Source organism: Leucopleurus acutus (genome assembly GCF_964270905.1).
Source record: "Leucopleurus acutus genome assembly, chromosome: 9".
In the NCBI taxonomy this organism is placed as follows: Eukaryota; Metazoa; Chordata; class Mammalia; order Artiodactyla; family Delphinidae; genus Leucopleurus; species Leucopleurus acutus.
In genome coordinates, this window is record NC_139144.1 from 20,252,791 (window position 1) to 20,269,798 (window position 17,008).

The 17,008-nt window shown below is 39.2% G+C and overlaps 1 protein-coding gene across 2 annotated transcripts in view; it reads left to right on the forward strand.

Annotated features, from left to right (window-relative positions):
• Positions 1-2,033: 2,033 nt before the first annotated feature.
• NAMPT (nicotinamide phosphoribosyltransferase) overlaps positions 2,034-17,008 on the forward strand; it is a 38,723-nt gene continuing 23,748 nt past the window's right edge. For both annotated transcript variants that reach the window (XR_014326435.1, XM_082846101.1), the window contains exons 1-4: positions 2,034-2,192; positions 8,365-8,521; positions 10,475-10,578; positions 12,752-12,880. Coding sequence is in view for 1 of the 2 variants with exons in the window: in XM_082846101.1 (XP_082702227.1) it covers positions 2,136-2,192; positions 8,365-8,521; positions 10,475-10,578; positions 12,752-12,880 (447 nt within the window). In the remaining variant the exon portion in view is untranslated. The remainder of the gene's footprint in view (positions 2,193-8,364; positions 8,522-10,474; positions 10,579-12,751; positions 12,881-17,008) is intronic.

The window sequence follows — 17,008 nt, forward strand, 5'->3', positions numbered from 1 at the left end:
GACTTCATTTTCCTCTCTGGAGGCTGCTGTGAGGGTTTAAGTTGCTAATATGGGTGCAGGCTTTATGAGTTTCTGCGTTTAACAAGCAATGCCAGTGTAATATTAACATTTTTACTTGCACTGATATTAAGGCTTTTCACCTTAAAACTGTAACTTCAGCTCAAAGAATGCAGTTCAAATTTTATTTTGCTTTTTTAAAAACAATGCTACCATAAACAAAGCCCTCTTTGTAATCAGAATTCTTTTTTTTTTTTTTCCTGCATAAGGTGCATAGAACAATAGTCAGTTATATACATACATGGATTCCAGGAAGCTAAGCAAAAAGCATTTATCATTTAAGTAAAGTAGGTTATAGGAATTTAAAATGAATGAAGGAAAAAAAGCTCCAAATTAAGAGGAGCAAAAAGGATTATTTTTCTTCTTTGAATGGCACTGCTTAAACTAATATAACAGAATCTCCCCTAATAAAATTTTTTATATTTCAATTATTTAAATAGTTTTAAAAGTAATTTCCCCTAGTAAACACACGTAAGGTCAACCAAAAAAGCCTCGTTTGTCTTAAACCTTGTTGTTGAAAATAATTCTAAATGCATTAGCATTTTTCACTACCTTGGTGAGTGTCTAGGGGATATCTCACTACCTTGTTGAGTGCCTAGGGATATCTCACTACTTCTGTGATCTTTGCTTGTGCTGCATCTACCTATAGATGGAGGCATTTGTCAGGAATCTGTACTGACTCCGTGACATTGTCTGGACTGAAGTTGCTTTTAATTGAAGCGGTGTCAGTTTTCGGGCAATGAAACTCTCAATTCACAGCCTCCACCCCGACCCCCCACCCCCATAAAATGAGACTTTCACTAATTTGAATGCCAATCTGTAAAGCTCCCGTACTGGTTTTCATTAAATCGCTTTTTCCCAGCTACTTGTATCTTGTAAAACCTAAATCTTAAAAAAAAAAAAAAAAAAACAGCTATTGATCATGGGGACAAAGGGAATCTTAGTTTTACGCAAAAATGCAACCACGTATGAGAACTGCGCAAATAGATGGTCCGCATTTGGCTGAAGTCATCCGACGTCGTTTCACTCGTTTTTTTATTTCCAGGTTGCCAACCCGTTTCCCAAGATTGAGCGATTACAACGATGACAAACGTCAGTCTCACACCCTGTCAAAGACTTGGCTCGTTGCCGCTTACTTCTTGGCAATATTAGATTGAACTAGGTCTTGTCCTTTGATTATCTGTGAGGATTGAATTCAACCCCCGACTTTGGGCGCAGTCTATTTTCTCGGGGACAGTCTAAACATCCTCAGAGGATCAAGAGCTCAGCCATAGAGCCGGAGGAAAGCGGAGTCGATGCGTCAGATCAAAGGGGACCCCCAGACCTATTCCTCACCGCCGCTCTTCAGATTTTAAAGCGAGGGTTAGGAGGACCAGGAGGGACACGAGGGATGGAGGCAAAAGGCTCGATCCTTAATCCGAGCCAGAGACAAAGGTGGGTACGTGCGCGAGGGGGACGGAGAGACGGGCAGAGGGAGGCTCCTTGGCCCCTAGCCGGGTGGCGTGACTTCAAGAGGACTCAGAAAACGGGCCAGGACTGGGTAGGATAGGAAGGTGCCAGCGGGGCGGGCGAACCGGCTAATCGCAGAGGTGGCGAGGCTGGGAACGCCCCCTCTCGGCCCCGCCCCACTGCGCCGGGCAGGGAAACGAAAGCCAAGCCGGCGCCCGGGTCAAGGGCCGGGGCGGCCTCGCAGCCTCAGGCTTCCCGGGATGGGCGTCTCCGAGAAGGGAGCGTGCCTCACGTCCTACCCGCCCCGCCCCCTGCGCGCTGCGCACGCGCGGCCGCGCCCCGCCCCTCGCGTCCCCGCCAGGGCGATGGGGCGGGGGCGGGGAGTCGGGGTGAGGAGGCCGCCGGAGTCACTCGACTGCGAGCGCGCGCGCCGCCTCCCCCGTCGCGTCACGGCTCCCAGGCCTGCCCTCCTCTGGTCCCTCCTCCCGGCTCCGTTTCCCCCTCCTCTCACCCTCCCTCTCCGACAGAGCGGTGACTTAAGCAACGGAGCGCGGTGAAGCCCATTTTTCTCCTTCCTCGCAGCCGCGCCGGGCAGCCCGCGGCGCGCGGCCCCTACACTCCGGCCCGAGATGAATGCTGCGGCAGAAGCCGAGTTCAACATCCTCCTGGCCACCGACTCGTACAAGGTAGAAGCTCGGGGCGGGGGCAGGTGACGGAGGAAGAGAGGGCGCGTCGGGGACCAGCGCGAGGCTGCGGGGCAGGGGCGGCCGGGCTGGGGTCGTGGCGCGAGGCGGCCCCGAGGGAAGGCGCGGCGGCGGCGGCGGCGGCGGCGGCGACGACGACGACTAGGGGCAGGTGAGGCTGGCGCCGCAGTGGGGAGGAGGCGGATGGAGGAGGGATGGAGGGATAGACGGCAGGAGGCGGGGCCTGGGGGTGCGTGGTTGGGGGGGTGCGGCGAGGGGCTGAGGCGGGCCCGAGCTGGTGCCGCTCGCCTGCTGCCCGGGGCTCGGGGCGGCTCAGCTCGGCTCAGCGGGCCGGCGGCCGGGGTGGCTGGGGCGTCACCGGCCGAGCTCACGCCTTCCGCAGGAGCACGGCCTTTTGGCCCCGGGCCGGGCTGAGCGAGGGCTCGCCCGAGGAGCGGGTCAGTTAGGTAACGGCCCCTGGGGTTCCACGGTGGAAAGACTGAGCCGGGTTTGAGGAGTGGGGTTTCCCCCGCGGAGCTGAGTCGAGCGCGCTCACGCCTTAGCCGGCAGGTACGCCCCTTCCCGAGGAACGGGTGGGCGAAGTCCTAGTAGGGGTGCCAGAGCAGCCAGCCACGTTCCTGTGCCTGTGGCCCGGCTGGATCCCCCGTCCCATTCCACTGGGCTCCGTTTCAGACTCCCTTGCTCCTGGTGATCACTCACGCTCCGTACCTCTTCTTGGAAAGGCCGATCTGCCCTTATTCCATTAGGATCCCTGTGAGGTTTCTGTGAAAAGGAAAGTGAAACACGAGGTGTTAAAGGAACTGTAGTTAACCTTGGAGAACTTGTTGAGAGAGAAGCGACACAACATTCTCTTACTATGGCTCTTGGACGCTTGCATGTATAGCTGACCCGTTAATTTTATTTGAAACTCACACACATTAGTAACGGGAAGAGTGATTAAAGAGAAATCCGGCAAATATCCTTTCCCCTAGTTTCCAAATTATATGAAATAAACTGGATTATACTTTGCTAACAAGCTTTGTTAGCCAGGACACCTAAAAGATGACATGTCAGACTGGAAACTCCACTTTCGCAGAATAAATTTTCGTTTTTACTTGAGCAGCATGGTAGTTTGGAATATAGTGATTAAAGCATAATGTTTTCAGATTTTGGTTTTTGTTGTGGTTTTTGTTGCTTTTTGTTTTTTCTTAAATATTCCAATAAAGTATTTTGGAGAATCCCATTTTACTTAAGTTCTCTGTTGAACTTTCCTTCCCAGCTGGTTTAAGATTCTACTTATGATAATTTAGGTGGGTTATTATTTAAAGTAGAACCAAGTTTCTTTAACAAGTGGTGTTTTAAATGGAATTTTAAAGTGGAAATCTACACAATTGCAAGGATATCATAGTGCTATCAAGGGTATTTTTACTTCTGCTCCTCTTGTGGTCTCTTAGTTCAATTACAGTGTTTTGAGTATTTTTAATAGTGATTTTAGAATGGTCTCATGCATAGTTTTCTAGAACTTTATCCTTAACTAAATCTTTAAAATAATTTTCAGATTTTTTAATGTAGTAACTTATTTTATTGAAAATGGGAAATATAAACGGAGGTTGATTGGTCCAACTTTTAAAAAAAACAAAACAGACGTTTAAAGTATATATTCAGGGCTTCCCTGGTGGCACAGTGGTTAAGAATCCGCCTGCCAATGCAGGGGACATGGGTTCGAGCCCTGGTCCGGGAAGATCCCACGTGCAGCGGAGCAACTAATCCCATGGGCCACGACTACTGAGTCTGCACTCTAGAGCCCACGAGCCATAGCGGCTGAAGCCCGTGCGCCTGGAGCCCGTGCTCTGCAGCAAGAGAAGCCACCGCAATAAGAAGCCCGCGCACCGCAACGAAGGCCCAACACAGCCAAAAATAAATAAATACGATAAATAAATTTAAATAAATAGATATTCATTTCTGTAATCTCATACTTTATTATACATAATGATGAACTAAGGAAATAGGTAAATGTGGTTGTTTCTTCTGTTTTTATCCTGGGTTCTTGTTATAAATGAAAAGGACACTTAAGTGTTAACCATTTATATTTTCAAAATGGTTTAAACATTACAAAACAGTGTGCAAGCTTCTTTCGTTTGTAGTTCCTCTAGCCATTATATATAAGGAATGTAAATTGCTTTAACATCAGTTTCCTGGGATGAAAGGTAAGAGTGGTTACCTTAAAGTTTTCTAATTTGCTAGCAAGGCATACTTAACAACACTATCAGAATTTGCATCTATTTAGTAAAGTTTATTCCTGTACATTTTCAGGTCAGACTGGTGTATTTTATCCCATTTCGAATATAAAACCTTTTAAGAAGATTATCACCTGCGTAAGATATTTCATTTCCCTCCCTTCCCCACAAAAAAACCCTCAAGAGGATTCAGTCAGGATGATATGTTTTATACCAGTGGTTTACGGCAGTACAGTAAAATAAGTAGTGTATTGCACACTCACAATTTAGTCGTTTAAGTTTCATTTTCCTTACACTTTTAGTGGTCCTTATAGCCTCTTTAGTATTTTCAGCTTTTTATCTTCTTAGATGAAGAGGAGACAGAAATGGTAATCTTGAGTCTAGAAGTAGTGAAATTACACTTTTATTAGGAAATTACATGAGAATGTTACATGCATATCCTTATCAGTACTTGCATACTGTTGGCCACTTAAAGTAGGGAGCTAACAGCTTTAGATGTATTGGTGGAAGAGAGCAGGATATTGTTGATTTATTTTTTCTAGAACTGAAGCAAGGATAATTGGCTGTCTAGGCACTAGAGAAAGGTGTTTTGCAAGTAGATGGGATAGTGTCCAAGTGCATGACAACATGCGGGAATTTTGTTTTCACTTGTATCCTTTCCAGAGGGATCAGGACAATTTGGGCCAAAGGAGAGGCATTTAAGATACATACTCATTTCTGTAATCTCATACTTTATTATACATATTGATGAACTAAGGAAATAGGTGAATGTGGTTGTTTCTTCTATTTTTATCCTGGGTTCTTGTTACAAATGAAAAGGACACTTAATCTTAAGTGTTAACCATTTATGTTTTCAAAATGGTTTAAAGTAAAATTATCTACTGTGTTATATCTACATTGTGCTAAGCCAGCTAGAGAAAGGTGCGTTTGGGCTGGCCTTAGCCATTGCAGTGCTTAAAAAGCATTTGGAACGTTTTTTTGTAAAAGAGACAGGTCATTTTTTTCAGTTATTTCTGGGATAGCCATTGATCAGTTTCTGAATAACCGGATCATTAAAAGATTCATTTCTGTTCCATTCTTCCTTCCCCTTCTATGTAGATAATGTTTGTAACAAACTACAGCAGAGAATCATTTTAACATTTCTGAACATTTTACCTGTTAGCAGATTAAAATGGATGATGTTGTCAATTGAGCCCTAGTTGGAAAAGATAATGTATAGCACAAGAAAGTAATCCCTAAGCAATTTACAGTTTAAACCACATCACATGTTAGTTATGAAATGTGCCGTCCAGTGTGGGTTGCTTCTCAAAAGGTCATTTAAAAATGGTTATCTAGAACTCAGCACATTTTCATGCATTAATTTAATAAATATTGGAGACCTACTACATATTGTAAAATACGAAAGATGTCCCTTACAATCTAAGATGGGTGAAAGTTGATTTTAGAAAAGTTATAAGAGGCTGTATAATTCATGTATGATGATTAAGCACCCAAGTTAGCTTTTTTTAAAGAAGAGCTTGCTTCCTCATTAGTAGCGGAATAACAAATCTTAATTTGGGGCTTTTTGGAGGAAAAGATTTGGGGATAGATGAGAATCTTATGGGCAAGTTAGTCCTGCCTTGGACTTTTAGCTACGCAGTGTCTTCCTCTGAGCTGTTCCCATTTTTCATAGTTGCTTCTCTTTCACCGCTTCTGAACAGGCACTTAAGTATGGTCACAGCAGCAGCCTAAGCCTTGTGAGACACGTGGTCCTGCTGCAGTTTGTATGTCAGAGAGTACCTGTTCATTCTTAGGAAAGAGTTTTTCCAGTCAGTTTTATATTATAAATTATAGGAAAAACTCAGGCAACAGAAATAAAATCCTGCATGTAAATCATGAACATACCTCCTAGGAGGATTGGATTAGGTCAGTAATGATTGTAGAGTATCTTGCAAAACAAAAATACCAGAAACTGGTATCCTTTTTGTCAGTTTATGAAATCTCTCTTAAAGCTGCGGCAAAAAAAGGTACAGGTTGCCAGGAACTCTGCCCGATTTAAGGGAAGAGGCAGCATAATGATAATGGCTGGTTTTACAATTTAGCACCTTCACCAAAATAATGTAATCCAAAAATCCTTAGGTTGTATTTTCAAGTTATTACTTCAAAAGCCAAATAGCAATGAATTATTTTCTGGGGCAACAGAAGTCCAGGGCTTGACAAATCTTGAATAATATTGAAAAGAAGAAAGAATCAGTTATGATTTTTGCTGTTTCTGGCACATCACCTTTGAAGAGGCAGAGAGTCTTAGCCAATGTAGGTGCCTCTTATGAGTGCCCTTAGATATTACATAGGTAACATAGCTTAGTTTGTGACTTTGAGTCTGTTATTCCACGTGCTCTTCCATACACATGGTGCTGTTAAAATGTTGGCTTGTGGTTATTTTTTAGTGATTAACTGTGAAAGGTGGTTAGTAGTAGTTGCCTTTGGTCGTGTGATCCCATTGTGGGAGGAAAGCTCTTGGAAATATATCACGTCACCCTTATGGGAAATCTAGAGAAGCTCAGGAGAAAATTATACTTCGCTGTCACAGAAAGATTCTATGCAACTTAAATATTTCTCATACCTCTCTTGAACTGTTATACAGGGGTATCTGGGATTGCAGTTTTTAGAAGCTTATTTTTTCATGAAGTAAATCAACCACATAACTAACTGTGAAACTAAGTTTTATTAGGAGAGCTACATTTTCCTGTGTGCCTCTGTTCTTTACCACACATATATTTAAGTACTGGCAGTACTCTGTTAGTTGCAGGAAGGCTATGCCACTTGAGGAAACATTTTTAGGGGTAATGTTTGCTGAGGATATTATGAGAAATTTGTTTTTTTTCTCTTCATCTTATAAGTAATTTTAAATTTATTGTACAACTATTTTCTCTAGTAATGTAAGTCAAAGCAGTGCTGAAAAACAACATGATTTAAGGGCTCCCTTTTGGCAGGTCACTTTAATTTTGAATATTATGAAACTTTTTGTTAGTGTTTACTTAACATATTTAAAACTAAGCTCTTGATTTCCCTACCCAGTCCTTCCATGGCTTTCCCCATCTCAGTAAATGGCACCATTATTCACTCAGTTGTCAAGCCAAAAATCTAGGAGACATCCTTAATTCCTTCCCCTCTTTATTCCCAAATCTAATCTATCAGCCTACTTCTCCAAAGATACTGAGCCAGTCTCTCACCTAACCTAGTCTTTGGCAGTAGCCTCTTAATGCTCTGTGTCCACTCTGGTCACCCCATAATCCATTCTCCATCTCTGCCAAGCTGATCCTTGTCGGAGGTGAATCAGATCATATCCACTCCAGCTTAAAGCATGCTAATGGCTTCCCACTGCACTTCAGGTAAAATTCAGGCTCCTTGGTAGCCTGTGAGCCCTACATGATCTTGTCTGTGCATCTCTTCTCTCTCTGACCTTACCATGTGCCGCTCCCCATTCTCTAAGCACCAACCACAGTGGTCTTCATTCTCTTCCGTCCCTGAAGTCAACATATTTCCTATTTCTTCGTCATTAAATCTTTTCACATGTTGCTATCTCAGAGAAGCCTTCTTGGCCTCCTCTTTAGTCTCCCAGGCCCCTTCTAGTCCATCATTTTCTTTTAATTTTTCATAGCATCCATCTAGCTCAAATTATTTTGTTTATGATCTCTCAGCCCTCACTAGCCCTATGGGAGGAAGGCCTAGTCGGTCTGTTTTACTTCCCCATCCTCAGCATCTGAAGCAGGGCCTGATACACAGTTGGTACAGACTATATATTTGTGAATGCAGGAACTAGTTATAAAATAACAATTTATTGATTTGTATTTCTGCTATAGTTTCTCTGGTTTTAAATAATTTCAAGCTCTTTTTATCATAATTTACATTCTATTCTTCTGGTATTTTCTAATTCAGGTATTTTCTCTTTCATATAGGTTACTCACTATAAACAGTACCCACCCAATACAAGCAAAGTTTATTCCTACTTTGAATGCCGTGAAAAGAAGACAGAAAACTCCAAAATAAGGAAGGTGAAATATGAGGAAACAGTATTTTATGGGTTGCAGTACATTCTTAATAAGTACTTAAAAGGTATTGTTTTTCCTAATATGTTTAAAACACTGCTTTTATATACCTCATCATAGTTTTCCTCCTATATTGTTGTATTATTTTAAGTACCTTTTTGAATAGTCTAATTTTGATTTTTTTCTAAATTTATTTTTGGCTGCATCAGGTCTTCATTGCTGCACGCGGGCTTTCTCTAGTTGCGGCGAGTGGGGGCTACTCTTCGTTGCGGTGCGCGGGCTTCTCATTGCGGTGACTTCTCTTGTTGTGGAGCACGGGCTCTAGGCGCGCGGGCTTCAGTAGTTGTGGCTCACGGGCTCTAGAGCGCAGGCTCAGTAGTTGTGGCTCACGGGCTTCGTTGCTCCGCGGCATGTGGGATCTTCCCGGTCCGGGGCTTGAACCCATGTCCCCTGCCTTGGCAGGCGGGTTCTTAAGCACTGCGCCACCAGGGAAGTCCTAGTTTGATATTTATTTAATTACCCTAACTATTTTAGGGGTTGTTTTGGAATTTTTAGAAATCTGTTAATTTGAAAGCATTAAATTTTATAATTTGACGTATGTGCTTGGTGTTCTAAATATGACAAAGATTTTCTGAAACTAGTAAGATTGGGAATAAATTTAGAAAAGTGAATAATTTTCTGCGGCTAATCTGGTTTGTTAATAGGCGTTAGTCATTAATTCAAAATAAAGGATTTGTTACCTGGGAACTCATTTTGAATTGTGGTAGCAATTATAATTAGAATATGTTTTGCTAGTCAGTTTTACCTTAAAGGCCTATTTTTCAAAACTACCTGTAACGGTGGATTTAGTCTCAAATGCATTTTTTTTTAAGTTTTTGGCCACACCCCACGGCATGTGGGATGTTAGTTCCCAGACCAGGGATCGAACCTTGCATTCTGCATTGGAAGGCAGAGTCTTAACCACTGGACCACTAGGGAGGTCCCTCAAATGCATTTTAAAGAAGAAAAAAATCCCTGAAATAATTTCTGTGCTTTCTTATTTGAAAGTCCATTTCTAGTCTTATTTTGTAATGGTATTTGGAGGGGGGAAACAGTGCCCAAGTTTTTTATACATTTTGGAAAATTTCATTTCTAACCTTTTCACATAAAAGTAATCTCAGAATTGAATACAGAATAACTTGAATTTTATGCAGATGATGACATTTTTCTATAACCTTGGCAATTTTAAGATCAGCTAGTTCAGATACGTTATACTATTGAAAACCTACTTGGATACCCAAAGTACTTCACTGCAACAAGATTACCCAAGATATTTTAAATGAATTTACTAGCGATCTTATTTAGAGAAAGTTACCAAAGACTAATGTCACACTTCAATTTTCTACAGCTTAAAAACTTTATAAAATGTTATTAATTACAGCTAAAATATATTGTGTGTTATAGGCCAGCATTATTCTAAGTGCTTTAATTCAGATGTCTTAACTCATTTCGTCCTCACAACCACTCTAAAAGTAGGTACTCTACTATTATCTTCATTGTACAGATAAAGTTAGCTAAAACTGTATTTGGGGGGCGAAAACTTAGGCATTGTAAAAATTATTGGATTATCAGCCCCGAAGACATCCTTTATGAATAAAGTGAGCAGATTCACCTGGAAAGCCAGCTATCAAAAGCTTACTCTCAAATCTGAAGACTGTATAAATTAATAGAGATTTTTTAAAAATCTCCCAAAAGTTAATTTATTACTGTGATTTTTTAAAAATACTATACATGTAATAATCTCTTCTATTGCAAATTTGCTTTTCAAATAAGAAATTAACATTTATGCTTAGAGCGAGTGGTTAGAAGTGCAAATTCCTTTTCTGACTCTGCTGTTGACTCTGGGTGAATCATTTAACCTCAGTTCTTGCTTTTTTAATCCACAGAATGGGCGAAATAGCTAGAGACATTAATCCTATGACAACTCAGCAACTCACAGCATGCCTTTAGAAATGTAAACAGGAGATGTTTATTTTTTTAGGTAAAGTAGTGACCAAAGAGAAGATCCAGGAAGCCAAAGAGGTGTACAAAGAGCATTTCCAAGACGATGTCTTTAATGAAAAGGGATGGAACTACATTCTTGAGGTAAAAAATGGTTTCATGTTTTGACCTATGTATTTTGGTTTTGCTTTTAGTTCAGAATTTCTTGCCATGGAATTTGAATAGAAGATTAGACTGTACACAACACAGGTATTCAAACCTTGAACAACACAGGTTTGAATTGCATGGGTCCATGTACATGTGGAGTTTTTTCAGTAGTAGATACTGCAGTACTACACAATCTGCAGTTGGTTGCATCCGCAGATGCAAAATCACAGATGCAGAGGAACCACAGTTACAGAGGGCTGACCATAAGTTATACATGGATTTTTGACTGTGCAGAGGAGGGTGGGTGCCTCTAACACAAGCATTGTACTAGGGTCAACTGTAATTATAACTCTTTTCTGTCTGTGACCCTGTAAATATAATGGCTATTTAGACATTCTTGTGAAAAGTTAATTTTTTTTTTCCGGGTAACACATCATTAGTATCTAAAAATCTATAGCATATCTAAGTAATTTGTTGTAATATGTATTATAATTTAAATAACATTTTTCAGAAAGGTAATTTAATCCTTTCTTTGAAAATACATTATAATTAAGAAGGAGCATGATTATTTGGCAATTTGAAAATTTAAGCCTATTTTCTGGACTGTACATTATCTAAGAAAATAGATGCTGTGAGTCTGTCACTATGCAATACTTCTAGGCCATTTCCCTTACTGAATAGTTAGAAGAATGGTTTGGTGCAAATCTATGAAGTTAATTTTCATTCTTTATTGTACTGTAATATTCCTACCTAACATGTTTGGATTCCTTGCTTAAACTTTTGGGCATCCAAAGACATGGGAATTGAGTCATAAGTGTTGAATGTCCCCTGGTGGTTTTCTCTGTTACAAAGATAGGTTGGGAACGGGATCTATTGGCATCTTGCTATGTTAAGTGTTCATTATCTTTAAAATGAATGTCTTTTTCATTGTAAACTATCAAACACAAAGTAATTAGAAATACTTTAACTTTCCTGCCTGTATCGTAATATTGAATTTTACTGTTTGGTAATTACTGGTCTTTGAAGAAGTTGAGTAAGCACGCTGCTAGTTGTCCCATATCTTGAGTAAGGTCAGTAAAATATGTTGGCTAACATATTTTGATTATGTTGGCTAACTCATTTGGTTGACACTTAACCCATTTGGTTTGTTGTGAGGATTATAGTTATAGGTAAGTTAAGTGCTGTGCTTAGTAATAGAATTCTCAGTGGTCAGGGTGGTAAACCTTTTTATTTTATATTCAGAGAATCTTAGGGATTCATAGATTCCCTAGAGATAATCTTGTGTAACCCCTTTTACAAGCATGGAGTCTGAGACCTTGCGATTCTAAATGACTTGCCCACAGTTTCCTACCTGCTTTTGCATCCAAGCTAGGATTTTAAGGCATTATTCTTTCTGCTCTAACATGGTTTTTTTTTTAATCTAGTTACCTTGTCCCAAATCACATAAATAAACCTTACTAGCCAAAAGTTAGCCACAGCTTTTAACTTTAAAAAGGGGGAGGCGTAATTAAATATCTAGTAACATACCATGTAGCCACTATATCCTCAGCCTAATTTGGGAGAGAATTGTTGCACTTGGATATTGACTGCCAAAGCTCTAAAAAGTATACTTATGATTGGTCTGTCTACTACCAAAATGGTATCAGGTCTACTACCAGTATAGAGAAAACCTATTTAAGATTCTTCTACTGGCAAGGAGTGCTCTCTTTTTCTTATTTGTTTGTTCATTTTGTTGTGCTCTCTAATAGCAGTCCATTATTTTATCTTTCAGTCTTTAGCCTTTCTTTTATGAAAATGACCTACTTAGAAGAAAGATAGTCCTCTTAGAATATGTTGGAATAAACTCTTTTTTTGGAAGGAATAGGAAAACAACTTTTTTGTTTTGAAATCAGTTTGAAATTCTCTTCAAGTGACAAATTTTCTTAGCAGAAGTACTTTTACAGCATAAAATTTAAAAATTAATGCTAGTACTAAACTGTTAATCATTTTAGCTAATTTTATTTCAGGAGGATAAGGATATTCTGACCAGATTACTAGCAATATAATAAGATCTACAATTGCAATTTCTATGACAGTAAGTTTAGCTTCTGTAAAATATAAAGAACCTTATTTAAACAGGTAATGGCATACCACCTGCTGAATTAATAATTTCATTATTGTCTCTTACCAGAAATATGATGGGCATCTTCCAATAGAAGTAAAAGCTGTTCCTGAGGGCTCTGTCATTCCCAGAGGAAATGTTCTCTTCACAGTGGAAAACACAGATCCAGAGTGTTACTGGCTTACAAATTGGATTGAGGTGAATTGTTTTGTTTTGTTTTGCTTTTCACTTTTACTTAACATTAATTGTAGATGTAAAAACCATTCAACTGGGATTCTAGTTTAAAAAATGCTACCAATAAAGTTATGTAACCTCCTAAAATCTACTAAACCTTTCCAGGCCTCAATTTCCTCACCTACAAAATGACAGTTGGACTAAATAATCTTTAAGTTTCCTTCCAGTAAAATCTAGTCTTCTGAGATCTTAAAATCAAATTGTAAAGAATTATTACTGTTAAAGCTCAGTTGGCCTCCATCTTATTTGTTGCAATCCTAAATATATACCATCATAGAGAAAGATTACAAAAACAGCACAGGTGTATTTTTAGTAACTTAAGACATTTTATGGCTGTTCTGTTCCAGTTAGACTAAAAGAATTTTGTTCAGCTTCTTAGTAACTGTTTTCTTTATTCTTACCTAATCAGTTTAGGGCCTAGACTCTACCACCTGGTATTTCTCATTTAAATATATTCAAGATTCACTGATGGTTTTAATTTCTAATCTCAAAAGGAGAGTACATTATAGGCTGTGAGTTTATATTACAGGGCTTTGTTTGCTTTCCTGGTATCTGTACTTAAGCAATCATGTTTTCACAGCCTCATCGCTTTGATATTAATAATCTAATTAGATTATCAATAGCTTAGATTTTTATCTATAAGAAGAAATATCCTAGGAAGTGACCGTAGAATAATGTCACCCCACTATCTGAGAGGTGTTTACTTAGTGCTTGGTACTTTTTGTCTTATTAATGTATTGGTTAAACTAATTTGTTCTATTATAAAATAATACATTTGAGGTTCATTTATAAAGACTGGAAGAAGTTTAGAAAAAGTAAGAGGTCAGGAATATTTTTGAAATACATTTTTGCTAAGTCGACAGGAAATTTAAAACTTTCTTTTTAGACTCTGGGTGGGCCATCAATTTATAATAGCCTAACAGGCTCTGAAACAGTGAACAATTAACTAAAGTAAAGATTTAAAATAGTTTACTGCTATGTCTTAAAACTTTGAATTAACTCATGAACTCAGAGTAAAAGGAAACATATTATTAACAGTTCTCATGCTATTTTACTGGCAGATGTTTTATTTTGAGGGGAAGGCATTATAAAGAGTAGAAGAGCTCTGAACCGCATCATCTAGTGTATCCTTTACGCTCAGTGCCAAAAGGTCCCACACAGATAAATCTTATTTTGAAAATCATCATTTGTGAATCACCTTGCTTCACTTTTCTTTTTAGTTTTCTGATTGAGGATTTAGTCAATAAGTACTCTTCCCCTGTGTGGAATTGGAGTTTCATAAAGCAGATGTTCAGCAGAGAACTAGTTCCAAGTCTGCCTTGCTTTTCATGTATGTTTTACTTTATCCGCTCAAGAAAGTGAAAAACACTAGCCTTAAAAAAAGGTTTTTCTTAACTACCTGTTTTAATAATCGTTATTTTGGTGTATTTCACTATAAAAAAACCGTAAAGTAAAAAAGTTTATATACGGCCATCTTAGCAGTTTGTTACCAAATATAAAAATATTTTTAGTTTAAAAATTATTAAACATAAAATCCAATATGAGGCTGTTAGATTTTGAAGAAAAAAAATTCCCTGTTTTCATTTGCTTATTGAGTTTACCTCCTATTCTAATGTATATTATTTAAATAATTTCATTCCTTGGTAGGTATTTTTATCTAAGGCACAAAAATGTATGTTCTGAAACAATCCCTTTGTGATAGATCCTATGTTTTATAAAAAACTCTGTGTAATCTAAATACCGGGTCTCCAGAAGCCGCTTTCTCAGAGTCACTTTGCCTCTTTCGTGGGTTTCTGTGTGGGGTTAGAGGAGGTTCATCTTCCTCTTATCCGTCTCCAGCCCAAGTTTACCACCTCATAAATGGAATCTGTTACCAAATCCAACAAACTTGTTATTTAAAAACTTGAGATTTTCTTCAGGAAATCCTTGATTTAAAACATTTTAAATAACAGTACTAAGTAGTATTCCTTCCAGTTCCCTTTGCCAGTATGTGTAAAGTGTGTGTGTGTGTGTGTGTGTGTGTGTGTGTGTGTGTGTGTGGTTTTTTTGGCCACACTGCGCAGCTTGTTGCATCTTAGTTCCTTGACCAGGGATTGAACCCGGGCAGTGAAAGCGCTGAGTCCTAATCACTGGACCGCCAAGGAATTCCCGGTGCAAAGTTATTAATAACATTCTTTGATTCACTGTACCCTGAATTTTAAAATCCACTAAAATTATTGAATTGCTTTATCAATTTCAGTATCGGTGCTAGAAGAAACCTTAGCCCTCAAATCAGATTTCAAACATGTTTAAGAGAGCCTAAGTGTTCTTCAGAGGTGTCTCAGACTTGTGAGGGGCTGAAGAATGAACATATTGGGCTAAACTTAACCATTTCTTCCAACCAAAAAAACAAAACAATACCTTTTTGCTGTTAAAAAGAAGACTTTAAAAGTATTACACTGGTCAAATGCCCTCATTTCACAGATGAGGAAATTGAGCCCTGAGAGGTGAATGGGCTAGTTAACGGTGTAGGTGCAGTCCCCTTTTGACTCTACCACACCATTTCTTATTCTTTAAAATTCCTTATCCTGGACAGTAACGTTATAATGAACACTTCTTAAATAAACCTTGCAGGTTCATTTACTTTAGTCTTAGTTTTCAGCTAAAAATTTTATCTTGATTTGTGTGGGCAAATTGCTGTTTTGCAGAAGTTTCCAACAAGGCCACTTTGTTAGACCTTGAATTAACCCAAACTAACTTGCCTTTTTTTCCCTTGCTTACACCTACAGTGATCTTTTTTAAAGGGGAGTGATTTTATTAAGAGTATAATTTAAGCTGATTTTGTTGGACTATGAAAAGGAAATGGTGATGTGAAGGATCACTGTGTCTCATAGTTATTTCTCTCCTTCCCTGGCATTTTTCGAGGGGTAAGGTCAATCTTCTACCTTTATAACTCAACTAGAGTTTTTCACATTATGTTTTCTATCTTTCTCATACTCCTAGATAATATCAGTCTAAGTTAAATTAAAAATGTGAGAGTTGATTGAATTAACTTCAGCAAATGAGTATTGATTACAGTTATATACCCAAAAATTGCTGGGCACAGAAATTAGAGTAAGTTATGTCTTACTTAAGGGCCTTTGGAGGAGGAGCAATTTATTCTTAACTAACCACTAATATAAGTAAGAATGCTGAATTGGTAGCAAAAATAGGGAATTCTGTCTGAGATATCATGAAGTGGAAAATAAGCTTTTAATAAGGGACAGGAAAAGGTGAGGTATTCTTAGAATGGCAAGTAGCCCAAGGGAGACTACTATAGCATAAAAGTGGAAAATACCATAAGGGATAAATCTTTAGATGGTAAACAAGGCAAGTTTGTAAAAGCCCTCAAATTTCAACACGAATTGGCTGTCTTCCTCTGTGGACAATAGATAGCCATTAAAGGATTTTAAGGAATGGCAAAACCTGAATAAAACTCTTAACTTTAGAAGGATAACCAGTGCAGTATAAAGAGTAAGTCAGAGAAGCTAAAGATTAGAAGCAGGATAATCATGGGCAGTGGAATCACTGCAATTACGAAAGAATAATTTCAGGAGCGGAATGCTTAGACAGAGGTGATTTGTCATAGAGTTCAAGTTAGGAGTTGCGTCAGTTTTCTACCGTTATGTAACAAACTACCCCAAAATAAAACAACTGCTATTTTTCATGATTCTGTGGTTGACTGGATGGTTCTCTGCTGGTCTTGCTTGGACTTATCTGAGTCTGCGTTCAGCTGAGGGTTCGGCTCGGATAAAACAGTCTGAAATGGCCTCACTCCCATGTCTGGGCCTCAGCTCAGGTAACTGGGACTGCTGGACCTCTTTTCATGACTTAGGCTTCTTTATAACACAGCAGTCTCGAGGTTCTAAGAAAATGAGAGTAGAAGCTATAAAACCTCTTGAAACAGAAGCTTGGAAGTCATAAATATGGCTTTTGCTACATTCTGTTGGTCAAAGGCAACTCAAAAGGACAGCTTGGAATCAAGGGATGAAGAGATAGATTCCATCTCTTGATGGGAGGAGCTGCAAAGAATTTGGAGCCATAGTTCATCAATCATAGGAATCCAATGCTGCA